Raw genomic sequence first — 22,116 nt, 5'->3', positions numbered from 1 at the left:
TGATAAACATTGAAATCAACTCATCTATACATTGGTATATGAAACGTATTCGCCAGCGAAGTGTTACGTGTAATCCGATTATCACTATGTCAACTGGATCACGCTTTTGAGTTCTGCACCACGATCGAAATGATCGCAACACAAAGTCTATGGCATGTACTACAAATGTCAAATGGTGCGTGATCTAGTTGTCAAGGAGTTATGTAACCACTTCGCAGGCGAATACCGTCTACATAATTATTTCGAAGGTGTGGTTGAAACTAAGTGTAACCTTATCTTGATTTAACCATCACGTTTCACAACAAAAGACAGACAATGTACACATTATAGCATTATATTAACTTCATACTAATTTATTAAAACAAATATTGTTTATTCAACTTTTTAGTTAACTTGTTGCTTAAATCTGATTAATAGGGCTCCCCATTTGAAGACAATTTTTGTACCATGGATACCCACGTTTATAATTATGATAATAGCATGTCCTCTAAACATCTTCAAACCCATTTTCAAAATGCTACTAGTGCTACACAATTCCCACGATTTCGACCATTAAAATGTTTTGATGAACCCAAGTGTTTGAAAATATTGGATCCCAAACATAGTAATGATAAAATTGGATGCTTTACATCCAATATTTATTGGTCTCGCTATGAGTTTTAAAATTTTGGACTCGACTATGCCTCGTCCAATATTTCAAAACTCATAGTTCGACCAATAAATATGGGCTCAATCGATCAAATTTTATATCAAATTTGGGCACTAGAAGGACTGACCCAAGCTTGATATAAGGTGTACACAGATAGGGGTCAAAGGTCATAAAGAGATAATTAGTTGACATTGTTTGGAAAATTTAAATTGATATTTCTACTCTTATTTAAATGCTATGAGCACCAAACGTGGTCAGAATAACCACTAGCCCAAGCTTAATATAAGGTGTGGGTCAAATGTTAAAAATTCTCCATTTGGGCTTAAAACACATAATTGAGAATATTTTAAAAGTTGAAGTCAAATGTCATGCAGTCATGCAGAGGTCATCAAAATCAGACACCACTCCCTATATTTGTGGCTCCTGAGCCACATCAGCTCTAGTTGGTATTTGTGCCCGTTTTTAAGTTTTAAAGGTTTTTGTTTGAAAAATTAGAAGACATTGGAGAAAGTACAAAATTATGCTTACTAATTTCTGCTTATATTTACACTTGTATACAAGTGGCTATTAGTAATGTTTTATAGTCATGTTAGTTACTCATATTATATACCATATCATATTATATATCTATAAACATCAAACATCTTGATTAGGCAAAAAAATAATGACTTGTTTCCAGTAGGGTGCAAAAAAAACCAAGATGCGAGATGCATGTGTGAGTTCAGATTTATGATGCCTAAATCAAACATGTTCAATTTGAAATTACAAGGTGTCCTAGAATGATCTATACAGTGTTTGAAAAATATATATATATATATAATCAAAAGTGTATCTAATGTAATAAAAACCAATACAGTGGCAAACATATTAACTACTTATTCTGAAACATTCATTGAATAGATTGATTTGTTTTGGCGCAACATTTGTATTGTTGAAAACGGACGAAAACTGGATGTTTCCGGTCGCGACGGTAATTTGACGTGTTTTTTTTGTTTTTGTTTTGTTTTTTTTTGTTTGTTTTTTTTTTGGTGGTTTTTTTTTCTTTCAATTTAGCGGATTTATAAAGGTTTTGAGTCTCTGTAGCTCCAAATTGCAATTACAATGCCTTTCCGGGACCATTTGTTGATTGGTCAGTAACTTTCCCTCAAGTACCAAAAGTTTTTAAGTCAAGTGCTTTTCCGCCCAATTGAGTGATTTGCGTTCTAAATTCGGGTAAATTCGCCCAAATATACGGTATTGGGCGCTTGGGGGAAGCTTATAATTTGAGGTTGGGCAACACTTAGACACCATCTCACTCATAAACACAAAAACTAGTTGATAAGGTTTAGATAATTTTTAAAGAGCATTTTTAAAATTGAAAAATCCTGTAGAGCACGTCCTACAGGATACAAAATTTTACTTTTTACTTTCGCTTAATAGTATTTAAAGTGGTGTTTCTGTATAATCTACGTGCAGGTTGTAACTCTGCGTTCCCTTGTATGTACCGCGCTCCTCCCAGCGTCTGGTGCCTCTCTTCAATACGGCCCTGAATGGCACATCAATCTTGCCCTGCTGGATATTCACCTGCACACGAAGCCTGGTTTTAGGTTTGACCGTTGCTGGTAACTCGAAGCTCCACTCATCTGACTGGGTGTTCTCCGAACCTTTAGTTTCTCCAACAGCGAACGTGTTTTCAACGCTCAGGGAGATTTCTCCCTCGGCAATGAAAGGCACGCCGGTTTTGAAGGTAGTTGAAACACCGATCGTTGTGCTGTTTTCCCAGTGCCACTCGTAGGTTTTAGTTGTGGTGACAGAACGGGTGGTGCTCCATGAAGCCTGTTGATTGGAACTGGTGCTGTTGGCTTGAGAAAGATTAACAAGAGCAACAGGAGTGGTATTCAGTAAACCAGCAGCGATGTCAAATTCCATGCTGAGGACTTCTGTTGCAAAAGCAGGCTGGAGAAAGTAAAGAGAATGAGACGTTTTAGACCGCGATAGTTAGTCAGATAGAGACAAGACTGAAAGTTCTGAAACGTGAATGGGATATTGAAGTATCTTTTTCTTTCTTTTTTTAAATGGATTTGATTAATTTTTAGAAAACCATATTTTGTTTTAATGATTCCAATTAGGTGTAAGTTGTAAGTTTGATGACATTCATCAAACTTACCACTTACACCTAATTGGAATCAGCCAAATTCATTGTGGTTGTAGGGAAATAGATTTTGAATTATTATTATCTGAATTCGGATAATTAATTCCCAAGTTAGGGTTCTACATTAAACGGTCAATATAGTCAGTGGGTTTCTTTTCATTATAGCTCATTAGTTCGACTTCAAATGAGCAGAACACGTTCCCGACAGTTATCACAGATGTCATTAATTCATCATTTTTGGTCAATAACAAATTAAAATTTGATTGAAATCGTACATCATGGCTTTAATGTCGATTGACATTATCTTTACAGCCTTTAATAAATACTCGGAAATTGTAAAATTGGATTCGTCTATAGGCCAACGAAACTTGACATTCCTTAACAAAATAGCAATGTTTGATACATGTATATACATGTACATATTGCCACAAGTTATCAAGCATTGTCAAGACTTGACTGCATATAACTAAGTTTAGACAATAAACTCGGAGTCATAAAATAAAACGACAACATGCTTAACATTTAGCAGTAACATACTGATTAACCTAGTATGAATATACATTGTAAATAAGTTATTCACGCTTACTTCTTTCACTGGCCGCAGTGATGATATTTGGTCGTTGGAACCACTCCAAGCGTTCCAATCAGGATAGGAACCCTCAGTGACGATGTATTGTCTACCATTGCAGTTGGAATGTTCGTACAGGATCCATCTGCAAATGAAATCAACAAAAATAGTGAATCAAAATTCTGCACCCCAACAATTTTTAATTTGCGCATTGACTCGAGGGTAATTGGCGAAAAAATTTACAAGATTGGATCAGAGACTACGAAATAAAATAAAAATGACATTATGATCCTCGAATAGAGAAGAAGGCAATGATTTGAGAAAGCGTGAAGTAAGTCATCTGGGAAAGACTAGGGAGACCATTAATAAATGAAGAAAAGATGACGGACTCTTCGTTTCATAATACCGAACACCTTGGCCCAAACTTTGAAACACCTTCTTTTCCAAGTAACAAACTTTATACCGACTAAAACATCAACACGTCATTCGTGGATTTGGATAATGCATGTTACGTGGTATCTACAAGTAAGGAGAAATTCGTTCCGCTCTACACAGACTTGACATTAAGTATGGTATATTTCTTCACGAAGTACTAAGACCAATCTGGAAGGGGTCTGCATAAATTGCACGGGCTAAATATTATATAATTAAATTAATATAGTAATGGAATGTGTCGGGAGATGGTGTAAAATAATTGTTTGATAGCCAATGCACTTTCCATGAGTTACAATTATGGTGCTCATAATGTAGTGCATATATGCCTAAAATGGCGAATTTTAAGAGCTTTTAAGGAGGCTGAATTTGAGCTTTGTGGTACACAATTTCGAACTTTATGCAACTTTGTTCTGTTATAATCGAATATATCAGGGTTTGAGATAATATTTCCTAAACTTCGTCAACAATTTGCATTCGTCAGCGCTGAAATGCACTTGCAATGTATCAAGTTTTTGAAAATGGGAAGAGCTTAAAACATGGCTCTAAAATTGGCACGTACTCAGAAAGTTTGAATGTCCATCACTGGGGTCAAATGTTATAACCTTACGGTACAAAAACAATTGCGCGAGTTCCTGGTTGTCCAATGGACTCATGCTATTTATTTGTGTGCAGTAAGTTTATAACACACAAACTTTCGGAGTACGTAGGCCTACCACTTTTAAGCGCTATTTTTTCCTCCCAATTTCAAAACTGGTACTTTACAAGCATTTCAGTTCTGATCAACACTGGTATTTGGGTTCAGTACATATCACCTCAAACTTCAATAAATTTGACAATATCAGAACAATGTTCAGAAATTCAAATATTTTACCCCTACAAAACTCAAATTCATTCTTCTTAAATCTGTCATTTTAGACTAATTCACTACATTGTGAGCACCATAATGTAAATTCATGGAAAGCACATTTTATGCAGACCCCTTTCAGGTATATATTGGCACTTTGTGAAGAAATATTCCATACTTAATGTCAAGTCTGTACTTCGAAGTTGCTAAAGAATATACGGTGCCGAATACCTTTTTGCAAAATTGTCAAAAAAATGCAAAACATAGACGAAATAGAGACCGACACTGAATAATCCACTTCCCCATGTTTTTCCTAAGAAATAATTATGTCATTGATAAATCACTAGTTTCTGGTTCCGGTACAGGTGCCCACTTTTATATGCGGGTGCCAACACCCCCCCAACCACCCACACAACCCCCACACCCCACCCCATCGAAATTTGGCAGTAATGTCAACCAAGCTACGAACGAGGCTGAGTTGACCTATATGCACTCATGCGGATTAAAACCTGACCCTCTTCAGCACGTGTGCGCATGTGCGTCCGAAGCCCTAAGTCCACTCAGGAGGGTGAAAGTGCATAGGAACAATGCCGGAAACTACGTCACGCTATTGTTCGACCTAGGCTACATATTTTTAACGCATGCGTGTTTGTCATTACAGCTTTAGTCTCCTCCACCTTCGCAACATGGTACGTGGAGTGTCTGGAATCACACTGACGGCGGAGGAGAATACTAGCTGGTCAGACAGTTTAATTTTATCAAGCATATAATACCTGAACAATCACCGCCATTTGATCGATTTACTACAGAATATATTGTATATTCAAAATTTAATTTTAATATTGTAAACCTGTTAACTTATATATTTGTGTACTAAAGTATAAGGACACGTGAATAAAAAATAATGTCGAAGACAAAATGGCCGCTAATCCGCCTATTGTCTAGACCTAGGATACATATTCCGAATGAGGGCAGCAGTCTAGGATGCCTATCCCTTTGTCTATTATTCCTGGTCCACTCGATCGGGAAAATCCACGTAGTGCAACTACTTTGCCTCTACTATTTTATCTTTTCCGTTTTTAACTTCATTGATCCTTATTCTTACTATTAATGTATATCTCGTGTGCGTCACACCTTAGTTAATCAATCAAACTGAACATGCTTTCCACTACCTTAATCGAATTAGCCGACTGATATGACGCCAAGTTCACCTCGTCAAAAGTTTAATTCGCACTTTCTTGCGTTAGGCTGAGTTCACATAGAAGTATACGGTATACGGTATTCGCTATACGAAATACGCTCATTCGATCAGGCTGAGTTCATATAGGAGTATACTATGTGAACTCAGCCTGATCGAATGAGCGTATTTCGTACAGCGAATAGCGATATGTCAGTTTACCCATTTTCTTCGTCTTATCAAATGCTTGTAACTTTACTTCTTGAGGTCACATTGCATTCAATGAGGTGTCATAATGTACAGAATTAGATAGTGCATCTATTTAAAAAATGAATTTGCCCACATATGGTTTAGGTTTTTAAAATTTGGACGGTATACGCTGCACTAAAATCGAACACGCGCGATTCCCACTATACTATACTATACGCAGGTATACGGCCTTTTCGAATAGCTCTTATGTGACCCGGTACTATGAAATTACCTTGCTCGATTTAATCTATACGCGTGCACCTGCAAAACGTGCATCGTATACCCGAATAGTATACTTCTATGCGATCGTAGCCTTATGTGACCCGGTACTATGAAATTGCCTTGCTCGATTGATGTATATACGCGTGCACCTGTAAAACGTGCACCGTATACCCGAATAGTATACTTCTATGTGAACGCAGCCTAATGGATAAAAATGTACTCAAATTGCGCCGGAAAGTATAATAGGAAATCATAGAAAAAAGGTAATGTTATCACGGTTGTGCTATACGAAAGGTCTGATGTACTTACGTTCCCGTTTTGACCTTGACGGATGACGCCTGGTCGTTGAAATGATAATATCCTAGGTTGTCAATCTGGTATTGAAAGGACACGGCAGTACCTCCGTAGTTGGTATGCTGATAGAGGACAATATTCGGAGTCTCTCCTGGAAACAAAGAAAAATGAAATGTGAAGTTGGCCTCATGTCTCATGTGTCTTTCTGTCTGTTTTGCTCTAACATGGTTAAGGGATCGGATAGCAACGTTAGAGTACATATCATTAGATCTGAGACCGTGCACCACGAATGAGCTGTAAAGTCCCCCCTGATCAGTTTTGTTTTATTTCGTGTTTAGAAACTTATATCCTAAGCTTTAAAATGGAAGCGGGGTTATGGTTTGTTGAACTTTGTCCTTTAAAAAAAATGGTACCTTATTTCGGTTCTACATGTGTCTCTTTTTCCACATTGCTGGTAATAAATATCAAACAGTCATAATTGGCAGTCATTTCAAATCATCCCCAAGTCAACGTGGTTCTAGAATGTCTTCTCATTGTTAATTGTTGGTTATACATACCTAGACAATATATTTGTATCCCACCACTTGAACAGGATTTAGACAAAGCAAAAAAGACTAGAGCTATTTAAGACTTCTATTTATCTTATTATCCTCTTCAACAATAGGATTATTGATTGATTTAAAAGGTGTTTGACTGGCACTACCAAAATGAGATACATGTAACCCCAACTTGACGTACCAATGAATACGACCTTCATGCATATTTTACACTGTAACTCAAAATACGGCTCATTCGTGGTGTACGGTCATATTTATAAAGTTTACTTTAAGTCGACATAATAATTGAATACCTGAGTGGAAGAAGGGCCCAATTTTAATGGAAGAAAGACCTAACTCCATGGAGTTGGGCCCTTCTTCCACAGATATTGGGTTAAAGAGGAATTTTGTTCATCCATGAAATCTGCTTTTCACTACAATAAACTTTCTTGCTAACATATTACATGCTTCTACTTGTGCAATTAATGGGTAATTATTAAATTTCTGTAGCTATTTATAACACATCTGCTTACGGAACTGGCACTTGCAGTATATTATTGGAAGAAGGGCCCAACTCCAGCTCGCATTAAGATATGTACCATTGCGATGGAAACATCATATATAATTTCAAATGTATGTGATATTGTATGTTCATGTATTAAAGGTCCCCTGAAGATGAGAACATTCTGTCTATAAAACTTTTCCAAATATTAAGTTTTTTCTTAATATCTCAAAAAAAGTTTTGATGGAGTTGGTCCCTTCTTCCACTCAGGTATTCAATTGTATCGCAACGTACCGCATTGAGTCTCTTCAGGGATGACAATTGGTCATTTGATCCTTTCCAGTTTCCCCAATCTGTGTAGTTCCCCTCTTCCAATATGTACTGTCTGCCTTTGTAGTCTGCGTGCTCGTAGCCTGCCCATCTGCAAACACAGAAATTAATGAAATTAAATATGATCGTTAACCAATTAAATCAAATTATTAAAGGTACATGCACATTAATAAAATAAAACCTGTGTCTCAAAGCTGTCGCGCACGTTGGTAAAATCGTACCCATTGTCCTCTTTTTGTGTTTTTTTTTTTTAATATTTTTTTAAAACAATGAAACAAAACTTATTTGTATGTGAAACTGATGTTGAGTTTTCATATGGAAAGACAGCACAAAGAAGAATTAATTTGAAGTATTGACTTTATTCTTTTATTCAACCATTTGCAACAGACATTGGATACCTTATGAATAAAATGCTTGTCCCATAGCCTGTACGGACACATAAAAAAATTAAAAAACTAAATACTCCGCATTAGGTTTTAACTTTCTTAGAAACTCTGAGGCCGCACTCGGCGTCCCACTACGAACTTACACACTATTATTTTACTGGAATTTAAGTTGCTTCTATGCATGATTTCAGTAAACAGAAACATATTTAAGTGGTTTGAAATTTTGACCCTAAAAATCAAAAGTTACACCCTTTAGTGTGAAAATGACCATATCGTATTATTGTTTTGACCATATTTTGTTATAAGATGAATGTCAATAAAATCTGATTCTGATTCTATACCGCTCTAAATACTCGACAGCTTTGTAAGGTCAAATTTTTCACTGTGAGGTTAGCACGCTTGCGCGGAAGCTGTTTTGTGTGACCTTTATGCTAATTCAGTGACCCGTGTTCACTCACGCTGCCCTGCACTTCCCGCCGTGAATCAAATCATCCTCCAGACACGCTCCATGCTAATGCATGGAGTACAAAGAATTACTATGATCAATACCAGTTAAACAGGTGATTGGTATTGTACTCCATGCATTTGCATGTCTTCTGGAGCGTGTCTGGAGGATGATTTGGCCGAGTAAAAATAAAAAACATGTTTCGCGTCCGGGATTAAGAAAAGGAGGAAGAGGGCTTGAGGTCCTTTTTATTTTATTGTTCTGGTAGGTACGCCCCCGCTAGTGATCACAGAACCATCCAGAATTGTTTCTTGCATATTAGCAAGGCTATAGAAAACATCTCAACTTCCAAGACATCTTTCTTCAAAAGTTTTGACTGAATTATAAAAAAAACTGAAAATAAATTTGAAGCGGCCTCAAAAAAGGAAGCGGGAGGGGACGAGAAACATGTCTTATTTTTATTCGGCCTTATGATCTTCCGTGCAGTAGAAACGGGAAAATCCGAAATATTACTCAAATTTGGTCCAACTTTGGCGTAAATGTAACACAAAACTCGAAAATGTAACACGTTAAAACTTGCACAGTGTTATACTGTGTAGTTTTCCGATGATGAAGTATTCATCGAAAAAATCCAAGAAATTGTGAATCTTACGATGAAATTTATACCTCAAAATGTTCCAGAATTGTCAACTTGCCTAAAAATTCCGATGATCAAAAACATGTGGGCTGAAAAATGTCATTATCTTCCTTATCTCTTCACCGATTTTCAAGGTTTAAAAAACTTCGTGTAGATTGCCATTTTGTCTAAATGGGAGTTGAAAGTTGTCAGATTCAAAACACCATTCATCCTCAAAGACCTTTCTAAAATCCCCGTGCCGAACACACGAAGATTAAAAGTTCGGCTGGTCATTCGGCAAACATCGGCAGGATCTCGCTGAGTCGACTGTGATTGGTCCAGCGGCTGGAGCATGCGCGAGTAATTTAACAAGCATTTATCTAAAACGTGCGAGATATTACGAGTGATAGAGGTGAAATTTATGATGTTGTTTCGTTGCAAATTCCAATGTTTTTCGCGTCCAAATGTATTGGGAACTTTTATAATGATTCCATATTATCATTTTGGAAGACAAAAAGAAAAATTTACAAATTTACAAATTTAAAAAGATCGTACATTAAGGCTACGTGTAATTCAATCTAAACTTGTCAAAAAGGACAGCGTAAGTAACGAAATCAAAACTCGACCGGTGAGATTTCGATTTCATCCCCAATCCAATTTAATTTGTTAAAAACACACACACTAAGTAGCAAACCAAAACAAACGAACAAACACAAAATTCTTACACACTGCCGAAGACTTTGATTGAAGAGATTCTATCGTTGAATCCGATAGAGCCTAAATAGCTAACATCGGAGGTAAGTTCACGTGAAGCTCACTTGAAGTCTACATCTTGGTAGATGATGATCTAATGTGCAGAAGAATAAATAACAAATCAAGAAAGAAAGAATGAACAGTTTACCAACCTAAAGTGTTACAATTAAACATGACAACAAATCGTCGCTTTTACGGCATAGTGAGCATTTTTCACAAAATGAGTTACGTTGATATTCATAATATATGAACCATTCATTTTATTATACACATGATGAGATCAACAGGCAATTGATCTTGAATATATGAATACAAAACCCACCCAAGTCCATACGTTGGCCAAATTGAGTTAAGCATGGGAATTTGTTGCTATACATAGGCCTGTCATATGTATGAAAGAACAACTCAAATTCATCATCTGTGTCTATTGAGCATGTGAGAAATAGCATGTATGAAAGAACCACCCAATTCCGTGATTTGAGTCTTGTAACACATTGATTGAAATCCAGTATGTATAAAAGTCCACTTGTAACACATTCATTACTGGAGAGTGACTTTTGAAGAAAAAAAAAATGGTTTAATAAAGGAACGTGTGTGGTTTATATTACATGGCAGAATGCTTATCAACATTATACATACCTGTGTGCTTTATTTTGTATTATCTTACTAGTGGTAATCTCATTCCAACGTTGTTGTCTTTGTATATGATTCAAAAAACCACCCAAGTCCAAAATTGAAAATGAACCCTACAAAGTCCCTGATATGCTAATCGTCATACTTTATACAGTTTAATCCACTCATATTTTACATATAGTTAAATACTGTGAAAATAATAACCTACAAAATATTGGTCAATACCACATAGTGACTTATGATATACCATGAGACCTGAGATATACCACTATGTCGAAGATTACATTAAATAGATATGTGTGTGTGCAAGTACTTGGACACATGAATTAAGTTTCCTTACTGAAAGTAAAATTTGGAGGGAGAAATAGGTTGTTGGGGAGTTTTTTTTCAAATACTTAGTGAATAAAAATATCAATATATTTTATCTATATGGAATTAACATGAACATTTGGTCAAGCCATCTGCAATAATAGTCATCTTATCAGTACAGTTATACAACCATATGTCTCCAACTATACCATGAGCTTATCTGTGGTGAAGAATATCTTCGCAGACTCTGTTTAGGGCTTTCAGGGCAAAATTACACGTCACGGCTGTGTCTTTTTTCTTACAGGTTCTTTACACAGCCGTGACGTTAGTCACGGCTGTACGACGTACGTCACGGCTGTGTCTTTTTTCTTACAGGTTCTTTCTTTCTTTCTTTCTTCTTTCTTTCTTCTGTCGACCTTTACATTTGCTCTAGCACTGACATGCGTACACCGATTTTGACCTAACTTAGTCACAATCATCAATGACCAAGCCCCTACATGTCACATGAAATTCGTGGGGTCAAAGGTCAAGTAGGGGTCACAGGGTCAAAAACGTGATTTCAACTCAAAATGCTACTTCTCCCACAAATTTTGTATAACAGTAACGCCACTTGCACACATGCATTGCTATTACCCAGTGTCTATAAATCATACACAGATTTGAGGTCAAAGGTCATTAAGGGGTCACTTCCGGTATAAAACCAAATTCCTTCCAAAATTTTTATTAGCTAAGAAAAACATAGGAGAGTTACGGTATGTGCACACATGAATTATGTCAACCTAATGTATATGTGGTATTTTTTTTATTTGGGGTCAAAGGTCATTAAGGGGTCACTTCCGGTATAAAACGAAATACCTTCAAAATGCTACTTCTCCCACAAATTACGTAGGACGGTGATGCAACTTGCGCACATGCATTGCTATTACACAGTGTCTATGAATCATACACAGATTTGAGGTCAAAGGTCATTAAGGGGTCACTTCCGGTATAAAACGAAATTCCTTCAAAAAATTTTCTTAGCTAAGAAAAACATAGGAGAGTGACGGTATGTGCACACATGAATTATGTTTACCTAATGTATATGTGGTATTTTTTTATTTGGGGTCAAAGGTCATTAAGGGTTCACTTCCGGTATAAAACGAAATACCTTCAAAATGCTACTTCTCCCACAAATTACATAGGACGGTGACGCAACTTGCACACATGCATTGCTATTACCCAATGGCTATGAATCATACACAGATTTGAGGTCAAAGGTCATTAAGGGGTCACTTCCGGTATAAAACAAAATTCCTTCAAAAAATTTTATAAGCTAAGAAAAACATAGGAGAGTGACGGTATGTGCACACATGAATTATGTTTACCTTATGTATATATGGTATTTTTTTTGTTTGAGGTCAAAGGACATTAAGGGGTCACTTCCGGTATAAAACGAAAAACCTTCAACATTTTTTATTTGCTAAGAAAAACATAGGACAGTAACGGTATGTTCACACATGAATTGTGGTTACCCAATTCATATGTGGTATTTTTTTTGTTTGTGGTCAAATGTCATTTTGGGTCACTTCCGGTCTGAGACGAAAAACCTTCAAAATTCCCCTTCTGCCACAAGTAACATAGCAAAGTGGTGCCACGTGCACCCATGCATTGACATTAGCCAATGTCTATGGGCGTTTTCATATATTTTGGGCTCAAAGGTCATATAGGGGTTATAACACGGCTGTGTTCGTGGTCTTAGACCACAGCTAAGTATAGTCTTTCTTCTTTCTTCTGTCGACCTTTACATTTGCTCTAGCACTCAAATGCTTACATCGATTTTGACCTAACTTAATCACAATGATCATTGACCATGCCCCTACATGTAACATGAAACTCGTGGGGTCAAAGGTCACGCAGGGGTCACAGGGGTCAAAAACGTGATTTCAACTCAAAATGCTACTTCTCCCACAAATTTCGCAGGACAGTAACGCCACTTGCACACATACATTGTTATCACCCAGTGTTTATAAATCATACACAGATTTGAGGTCAAAGGTCATTAAGGGGTCACTTCCGGTATAAAACCAAATTCCTTCAAATATTTTTATTAGCTAAGAAAAACATAGGAGAGTGACGGTATGTGCACACATGAATTATGTTTACCTTATGTATATGTGGTATTTTTTTGTTTGAGGTCAAAGGTCATTAAGGGGTCACTTCCGGTATAAAACAAAAAACCTTCAAAATTTTTAATTTGATAAGAAAAACAGGACAGTAACAGTATGTTCACACATGAATTGTATTTACCTAATTCATATGTGGTATTTTTTATTTGGGGTCAAATGTCATTAAGGGGTCACTTCCGGTCTGAGACGAAAAACCTTCAAAATGCCCCTTCTGCCACAAGTAACATAGCAAAGTGGTGCCACGTGCACCCATGCATTGACATTAGCCAATGTCTATGGGCGTTTTCATATATTTTGGGGTCAAAGGTCATATAGGGGTTATAACACGGCTGTGTTCGTGGGTTAGACCACAGCTAAGTCTAGTTCTTTCTTTCTTTCTTCTTTCTTTCTTCTGTCGACCTTTACATTTGCTCTAGCACTGACATGCGTTCACCGATTTTGACCTAACTTGGTCACAATCATCAATGACCATGCCCCTACATGTCACATGAAATTCGTGGGGTCAAAGGTCAAGTAGGGGTCACAGGGGTCAAAAACGTGATTTCAACTCAAAATGCTACTTCTCCCACAAATTTCGTAGGACAGTAACGCCACTTGCACACATGCATTGTTATTACCCAGTGTCTATAAATCATACACAGATTTGAGGTCAAAGGTCATTAAGGGGTCACTTCCGGTATAAAACCAAATTCCTTCAAAAAATTTTATTAGCTAAGAAAAACATAGGAGAGTGACGGTATGTGCACACATGAATTATGTCAACCTGATATATATGTGGTATTTTTTTATTTGAGGTCAAAGGTCATTAAGGGGTCACTTCCGGTATAAAACGAAATAGCTTCAAAATGCTACTTCTCCCACAAATTACATAGGACGGTGACGCAAATTGCACACATGCATTGCTGTTACCCAGTGTCTATGAATCATACACAGATTTAAGTCAAAGGTCATTAAGGGGTCACTTCCGGTATAAAACCAAATTCCTTTAAAAATTTTATTAGCTAAGAAAAACATAGGAGAGTGACAGTATGTGCACACATGAATTATGTTTACCTAATGTATATGTGGTATTTTTTTATTTGGGTCAAAGGTCATTAAGGGATCACTTCCGGTCCCTGACAAAAACATTTAAATTGTCCCTTCTGACACAAATGACATGGCAGAGTGATAATATGTGCACACATGCATTGACATAAGGCAATGCCTGTGGGGTTTTCGTAGATTTTGGGGTCATAGGTCATTAAGGGATGACAACACGGCTGTGTTCGTGGTCTTAGACCACAGCTAAGTCTAGTTCTTTCTTTCTTTCTTCTGTCGACCATTACATTTGCTCTAGCACTCACATGCTTACATTGATTTTGACCTAACTTGGTCAATATGATCATTGACCGTGCCCCTACATGTCACATGCAACTTGTGGGGTCAAATTTCACGCAGGGGTCACAGAGGTCAAAAACGTGATTTCAACTCAAAATGCTACTTCTCCCACAAATTTCGCAGGACAGTAACGCCACTTGCACACATGCATTGTTATTACCCAGCGTCTATAAATCATACACAGATTTGAGGTCAAAGGTCATTAAGGGGTCATTTCCGGTATAAAACCAAATTCCTTCACAAATTTTTATTAGCTAAGAAAAACATAAGAGAGTGACGGTATGTGCACACACGAATTATATTAATCTAATGTATATGTGGTATTTTTTTTATTTGGGTCAAAGGTCATTAAAGGGTCACTTCCGGTATAAAACGAAATACCTTCAAAATACTACTTCTCCCACAAATTACATAGGACGGTGACTCAACTTGCACACATGCATTGCTATTATCCAGTGTCTATGAATCATACACAGATTTGAGGTCAAAGGTCATTAAGGGGTCACTTCCGGTATAAAACCAAATTTCTTCAAATTTTTTATAAGCTAAGAAAAACAGGAGAGTGGCGGTATGTGCACACATGCATTATGTTTACCTTATGTATATGTGGTATTTTTTTGTTTGAGGTCAAAGGTCATTAAGGGGTCACTTCCGGTATAAAACGAAATAGCTTTAAAATGCTACTTCTCCCACAAATTACGTAGGACGATGACGTAACTTGCACACATGCATTGTGTGTCTATGAATCATAAAAAGATTTGAGGCCAAAGGTCATTAAGGGGTCACTTCCGGTATAAAACCAAATTCCTTTAGCTAAGAAAAACATAGGAGATTGACGGTATGTACATGAATTATGCTTACCTAATGTATATGTGTTTTTTTGTGGGTCAAAGGTCATCAAGGGGTCACTTCCGGTCCAAGACGAAAAGCATTCAAAATGTCCCTTCTGTCACAAATAACATGGCAGAATGATACTATGTGCACACATGCATTGACATGAGGCAATGCCTGTGGGGTTTTCGTATATTTTGGGGTCAAAGGTCATTAAGGGGTTACAACACGGCTGTGTTCGTGGTCTTAGACCACAGCTATGTCTAGTCTTTCTTTCTTTCTTCTGTCGACTTTTACAGTTGCTCTAGCACTGACATCCGTACACCGATTTTGACCTAACTTGGTCACAATCATCACTGACCATGCCCCTACATGTCACATGAAACTTGTGGGGTCAAAGGTCACGTAGGGGTCACAGAGGTCAAAAACGTGATTTCAACTCAAAATGCTACTTCTCCCACAAATTTCGCAGGACAGTAACGCCACTTGCACACATGCATTGTTATTACCCAGTGCATATAAATCATACACAGAATTGAGGTCAAAGGTCATTAAGGGGTCACTTCCGGTACAAAACCAAATTCCTTCAAAAATTTTTATTGGCAAAGAAAAACATAGGAGAGTGACGATATGTGCACACATGAATTATGTTAACCTAATGTATATGTGGTATTTTTTTATTTGTGGTGAAAGGTCATAAAAGGGTCACTTCCGGTATAAAACGAAATAGCTTCAAAATGCTACTTCTCCCACAAATTACGTAGGACGGTGAAGCAACTTGCACACATACATTGTAATTACCCAGTGTCTATGAATCATAAACAGATTTGAGGTCAAAGGTCATTAAGGGGTCACTTCCGGTATGAAACCAAATTGCTTCAAGAAAATTTATTAGCTAAGAAAAACATACGAGGATGACGGTATGTGCACACATGAATTATATTTACCTAATGTATATGAGGTATGTTTTTGATTGAGGTCAAAGGTCATTAAGGGGTCACTTCCGGTCCAAGACGAAAAACATTCAAAATGTCCCTTCTGTCACAAATAACATGGCAGAGTGATACTTTGTCCACACATGCATTGACACAAGCCAATGCTTATGGGTTTTTCGTAGATTTTGGGGTCAAAGGTCCTTAAGGGGTCACAACACGGCTGTGTTCGTGGTCTTAGACCACAGCTAAGTCTAGTTGATTTTGTAATTGCACTTTATTAAATAAGATTTTTTTGTATTCTTATTTTAAAGATAAACGTGTTTTTGGCAAATACTCAATATTGATATAAGATGATATTCGTTTGTTATTCTGATTTAATAAAACCATCAAGCTGGGTCAAATATCATGCATTGGTAATTTCGGCAAAAACGTGATTTTTGGCAAAAAACGGTTATTCTTCTAAAGATTAAATTGTGTAACTTGGACATTGACATGAGATCAAAGAAACTTCAAATGCCCGTACTTTATCCATTGTAATGGATGCAATCTTTATTATATTTCCTAGGATGCATACAGTGTATACTTTGATTAGCTCGTAATCGGCGGGAATTGTTAGGCTTTTACCACTACGCCGAAAAAGTAGATCCACGTTAAGAGTGATATTGTGCACCTTAAAGATCTGCAATGTGCATGTTGAAGAAAGTAAACAAGTAAAGGACTTGGAATTAATAATTTGTGATTTTTTAGGCGAGGTGTCACAAGACAATTTTCTAAATAAAATATATTGATATTAATCCGCGATGTTAAAATTCCCGCCGATTACGAGCTGATCAAAGTATAGGCAATCAAAAGTCATATGAAGGTCATTTTGTTGGTTGATATTTATAACCCTTGCATCTTTTACGTTTTGTTACTTTTTTCAATATCGTTTACAAATAAAAGAAATTAAATAGAAATACAGAGCAAAGACAAGGATAAGATGACCAAAAAGCAAGGGAGGCCAAAAGCGGTCATCTCCAACTTAATATAAATGAAATTTAATATAAAAACTCACAAATATTTCATGAAATAACTAATATGTCAAAAAAAACATTTCAAGGCCATCAAAGGCCAATCATCTTCCTAAACGACACAACTGGACTCCAGGTCTGTGACCACTGCGATATCTTATCTTCATTTTTGTATCTTTGTTTGACAGAACTGAAATCATGCGTTGGACATTGTGGTTCCTCTGCTGGTGGATGTTTTTGTGACGCCGTATGTCAAGGCAATAATGATTGCTGCTACGATTACAGCACTGTTTGCGGTTAGCTATACCTTCGCGACACAATAATTGTTCTCTTGGTTTGTCTATGTTTATTGTCAGTCGCAGTGTTAAGTAGCATTCTTTACAGGGGCGTAACAAGCGGGGGACAGGGTGGGTTCAGGGGCTCTGAGCACGAAGGCAAAAATTAAATAATGGCTGATAATGGAGAGCAGGGCCGGATTTACCTTGGCGTCAGATGGGCTCGGGTCCAGGGCATTTGGGGGCCCCAAAATCGCCCTATGCATGTTTCTTATAGTCTTATATGCGTTGAACGAAGCAAATCACAGAATATCTGGAAGCAACTGCAAACAGCTCTTTAGAATTGTCGACTCGCTCACCAACTTTCTTTCCAAACTAATGGAAAGATGTGTCATGGCTCAGTTACATGATTACTTGACCACCCTCAAACTACTGTACACATGCACGCAATCGGCCTATCGTCCTGGCCATTCTACCGAGACTGCGCTTTTGAAGGTTCAGAATGATGCGCATCAGTCGGTTGATGGCCATCGGGAGGCAGTGCTCGTCCTCTTGGACTTGAGCGCTGCCTTCGATACTATCGACCACCAAGTCCTTCTTCGGAGACTACAACTTCGCTATGGAATATCTGGCACTGCTGTAAAGTGGTTCTCCTCTTACCTCAAGAATCGCTCACAAATTGTTGCAATTGACAACTGCGAATCCAAGCACAATGAGATTATCTGTGGTGTACCTCAGGGATCGCTGTGCGGTGCTCCGCTATTTACTCTCTATACTGCGCCAATCAGTGATATCATCTCTCGCCACAAGTTGCAGCACATCGAGTACGCGGACGATACTCAAGTTTATGCATGTTTTGAACGGCATGAGAGATACTCTGTTATTCATCGTTTGGAAGCCTGCATTAGTGACATCAAAGCATGGGCAGCTCAATGACGACAAGACGGAGATATTTCATTTTAGTTGGCGTTTTGTTGACTCCGAACCACTTCCACAGATTAAGATTGTTGATGCGTACATCAGTTCAAGCCCGGAGGCTCGCAATCTGGGAGTCACCTTTGTTAGCCATCTTAGACTTAAGACTCATGTAAGCAACATCTGTGGCAGTGGCTGGGCATTTATTCATATGCTTGGAAAAATCAGGAAACACCTTGATAGCAATTCCACTGAACGTTTAGTCCACGATTTCGTCGCCTCCCGCTTGGACTGCTGCAATTCGCTCCTATCAGGCCTGCCCGACATTGATCTGCAGAAACTCCAGAAACTACAAAACGCTTCGGCCCGTCTAGTCACATGCACTAAACGCAGAGAACATCACTCCCCACTTTGAGCGCCTCCATTGGCTACCAGTGTCACACCGAATCAAATACAAAGTTCTTCTTCTCGTATTCAAAACTCTCAATGACCATGCTCCTGTCTATCTTGTTGAGCTGATATGCTGCTATATGCCCATTCGCACTCTCCGGTCTTCCTCACATAACTCTCTCAGGTTCCCATCGCAGCGTCCACGGACACAATATTATGGCCATAGGGCATTTGCAGTTTGTGGACCAGCACTCTGGAACGCTTTGCCATTAGAGATCAGGAATGCTGCTATAACTGATCAGTGCAAATGCCGTCTGAAAACATTCCTTTTCAAGCATAACTATGGCTAATTGCACCATACTGACTTTGTTGTTTTTGTATATATATTATATATGTTCTGCTTTTTAGTAATATTACTGGAATTGTGTGATCTCTGTAATGTATTTTATTGTTTGTTTTGCTTTTTATCATATTGCCTGTACAGCGCTCAGTAGCTTGCTTGATGGCAATGGGCGCTAATAAATCCCTTATTATTATTATTATTATTATTATTATTATTATTATTATTATTATTATTATTATTATTATTATTATTAGTGTTATTATTATTATTATTATTTCTATTTAACCCCATGTTTTTTGGCCAAAATAGGGCAAAATTGAAAAAATTTCCGCGCTTTGCGCGCATCCAAATATATAGCAAAATTTACGTTCATCTGGGGCTGAAATAGTCTGAAATTGAATTTAAATATTTCTCATTGTAATTATAGTTAATGTTTATTTTAGATCAGTTTTATGTATTTGACCGTCATTTTTGATACAAGTAAATTTTAAAAGCGAAGTGCAGTCATTAATATTGGCCCACTACGCACTGGCATAAACCAACGACATATGGCAGGAAGTTGAGAGTTCATAAGACCAATGCGGAACTTATGGTCACAGTTCGAGAAGAGATGTTATATAGGATGATGTGAGTTCATAAGGGCAATGTCGGGGACTAAAGGTCACAGTCGATGTGAAGACATGAGGTCCCACCAACAGTGTAACACATGATGCAGTCATGTCTACAGTAGAATTCATCTCGACCTTTGCAGGACTTAACCCCATTAAAAGCTATTAAACCAAGATAACACTCATTGAAACAGCTCAACTGATTAAATCGGATCTTCTCTGGTTGTGCACAAGTGACTGTTTTCATGTGCGATATCGCAATAAAGCTGGTATTCATAGCTTCAGTTGGGTAACCGATTATAAAGGAAACGAAAGGAAACAATGTTATGTGTGGCTTTGTTCACGAAATCAGACAATGGCGTGCTTTTTGTAAACCAGCATTCTTGAAAATGAGCAACATAATGATTTTTGACTTAACACGGTTTTGAAATAATTTCTTCATATTTTTGGTGTTATCTGTCGTTTACATGTCCTTCCTAAAACACAAAAGTACGACCCTCTCCAAACACCTAAATTAGCTAAAAATTTAGGACATGTTACAAAACTATATTGTCTAGAATTTTAGAAGAGTACTTTTAATATTGGCCGGTTATTTTTCACACAGCGACGTTAACTAGGCAATGTACTATTACCTATAACATTAACTAAAACACCAAAGTACGAATATTTCCAAACATCTAAATTAGCTAAAAATTTAGGACATGTTAAAAAACTATATTTTCTAGAACTTTAGAAGAGTACTTTTAATATTGGCCGGTTATTTTTCACACAGCGACGTTAACTAGTCATATCCCCATACTGTTAACGTAGGGCTATTTGTAAAGGTCACGCGTCAATGGGAAAGAGCACTGTGTATTGTGTATAGGAAAACGGACAGTAACTGCAGTATGAGTTATAACGAGTGGATCTTGTTCTAACTAATTCCACGGTCTGCGGCAATCGTCTTTGACCGTGCGCAGATAGCGTCATCATAAATAAGCCAGCCCTCCACGTTCAACCACAACCATACAATATTCTGGCTGGTCAGGAAGATATTTAATATCCCGAATTTATAATATGCCTACCAGTTCTATCGTATAACCGATTTGCTAGATATTTGTTACCATGTTTAATAAATTCGTATTTATCGTATAATAAAATGTGACCAAATGTATATGTGTACATAGTGTGTGGATCACAAGAATAATAATCTTCTACGGACTTGGCTACTAAGCATGTCGGGAAGGATATTGACCTATGTCAGTTATTATTTTAGACATGATATTGCCGTATGCTGGCCTATGTTGTTACCGTATGCTGGCCTATGTCAGTTATTATTATAGACATGGGCCACGGTCGGACATAAGAGAATTATTACCGGTATAGATGAATCCAACGAGCCAAGTCATGGTCAGGATTTGGACGGCCATCTTTGGGTAGCCGCTAGCACCAACCTGGTGTTTTGATCGCCCCATTGTGCAAATAAAACACTAAGAGAAGATGCAAGGACGAGGAGGGTAAATAGCATAATATATACAATAGAGATAATTCCGCAGGTAATCCCGTCGCATCTATTCATACATAGTCTTTTGTAGCGTTTGATATGATGTAGTTAATCCGATTATTATGTCACTTCAACAGCGAATAGACCATGTCAGTTCGGGGGCACTGCTAATTCAAAGACGTCTCTGATATCAAAGACTCTTCAGTGCCGAGACACCTGACAGTATCATAATTCAGAGACGTCTCATAAATCACATACTCCCTAGTCTCAAAACCCAGCCGCAAACGATATTAGTATATGTTGGTGAACGTGAACCGGCGCAGCGGGAATAATTTTGCGAGTAGGCCTAATCAGGGTTGTAGCTAGCCCAAGTTGAGTGCCTGCATGGTGCCTGCTAATTTTACTATCCAATTCATGAATTAAAGCGCAGGCTCGGGGTACACTCTTTATAGTAAACGTAAAAAATCGGGGAATGCCCAAAAAAATTTGTTGCTCTTTTTCATAACTTGAGCTTAAATGTTGCAGAATAAGTTTTCTTCCTCGACGAAATTGGCAAACTTTAAATTCTCCGTACACATCAAAACTCAACATGTGGTGATGAATGCACCAAACTTCTACATAGAGTATTATACTTGAACTGCAACATTATATGGGAGTAGTAAATTAATTGTTCAGGCCCCGACTCATGGAAACAATTTCAACCAA

General features: G+C 37.5%; 1 protein-coding gene across 1 annotated transcript; it reads right to left on the bottom strand.

Moving 5' to 3' along the window:
• Window positions 1-1,691: 1,691 nt before the first annotated feature.
• On the bottom strand, window positions 1,692-18,067 carry LOC140145065 (epidermal differentiation-specific protein-like). Its single transcript, XM_072166851.1, is given in 7 exon segments — window positions 1,692-2,584; window positions 3,367-3,493; window positions 6,585-6,720; window positions 6,912-6,918; window positions 7,902-8,028; window positions 10,110-10,231; window positions 18,032-18,067. Coding segments are annotated over 7 exon segments (1,068 nt in total). The 3' UTR covers window positions 1,692-2,071.
• Window positions 18,068-22,116: the final 4,049 nt, after the last annotated feature.

This window comes from Amphiura filiformis, unplaced genomic scaffold (assembly GCF_039555335.1).
Source record: "Amphiura filiformis unplaced genomic scaffold, Afil_fr2py scaffold_124, whole genome shotgun sequence".
NCBI lineage: Eukaryota > Metazoa > Echinodermata > Ophiuroidea > Amphilepidida > Amphiuridae > Amphiura > Amphiura filiformis.
This window is presented reverse-complemented; position numbering and strand designations above follow the sequence as displayed.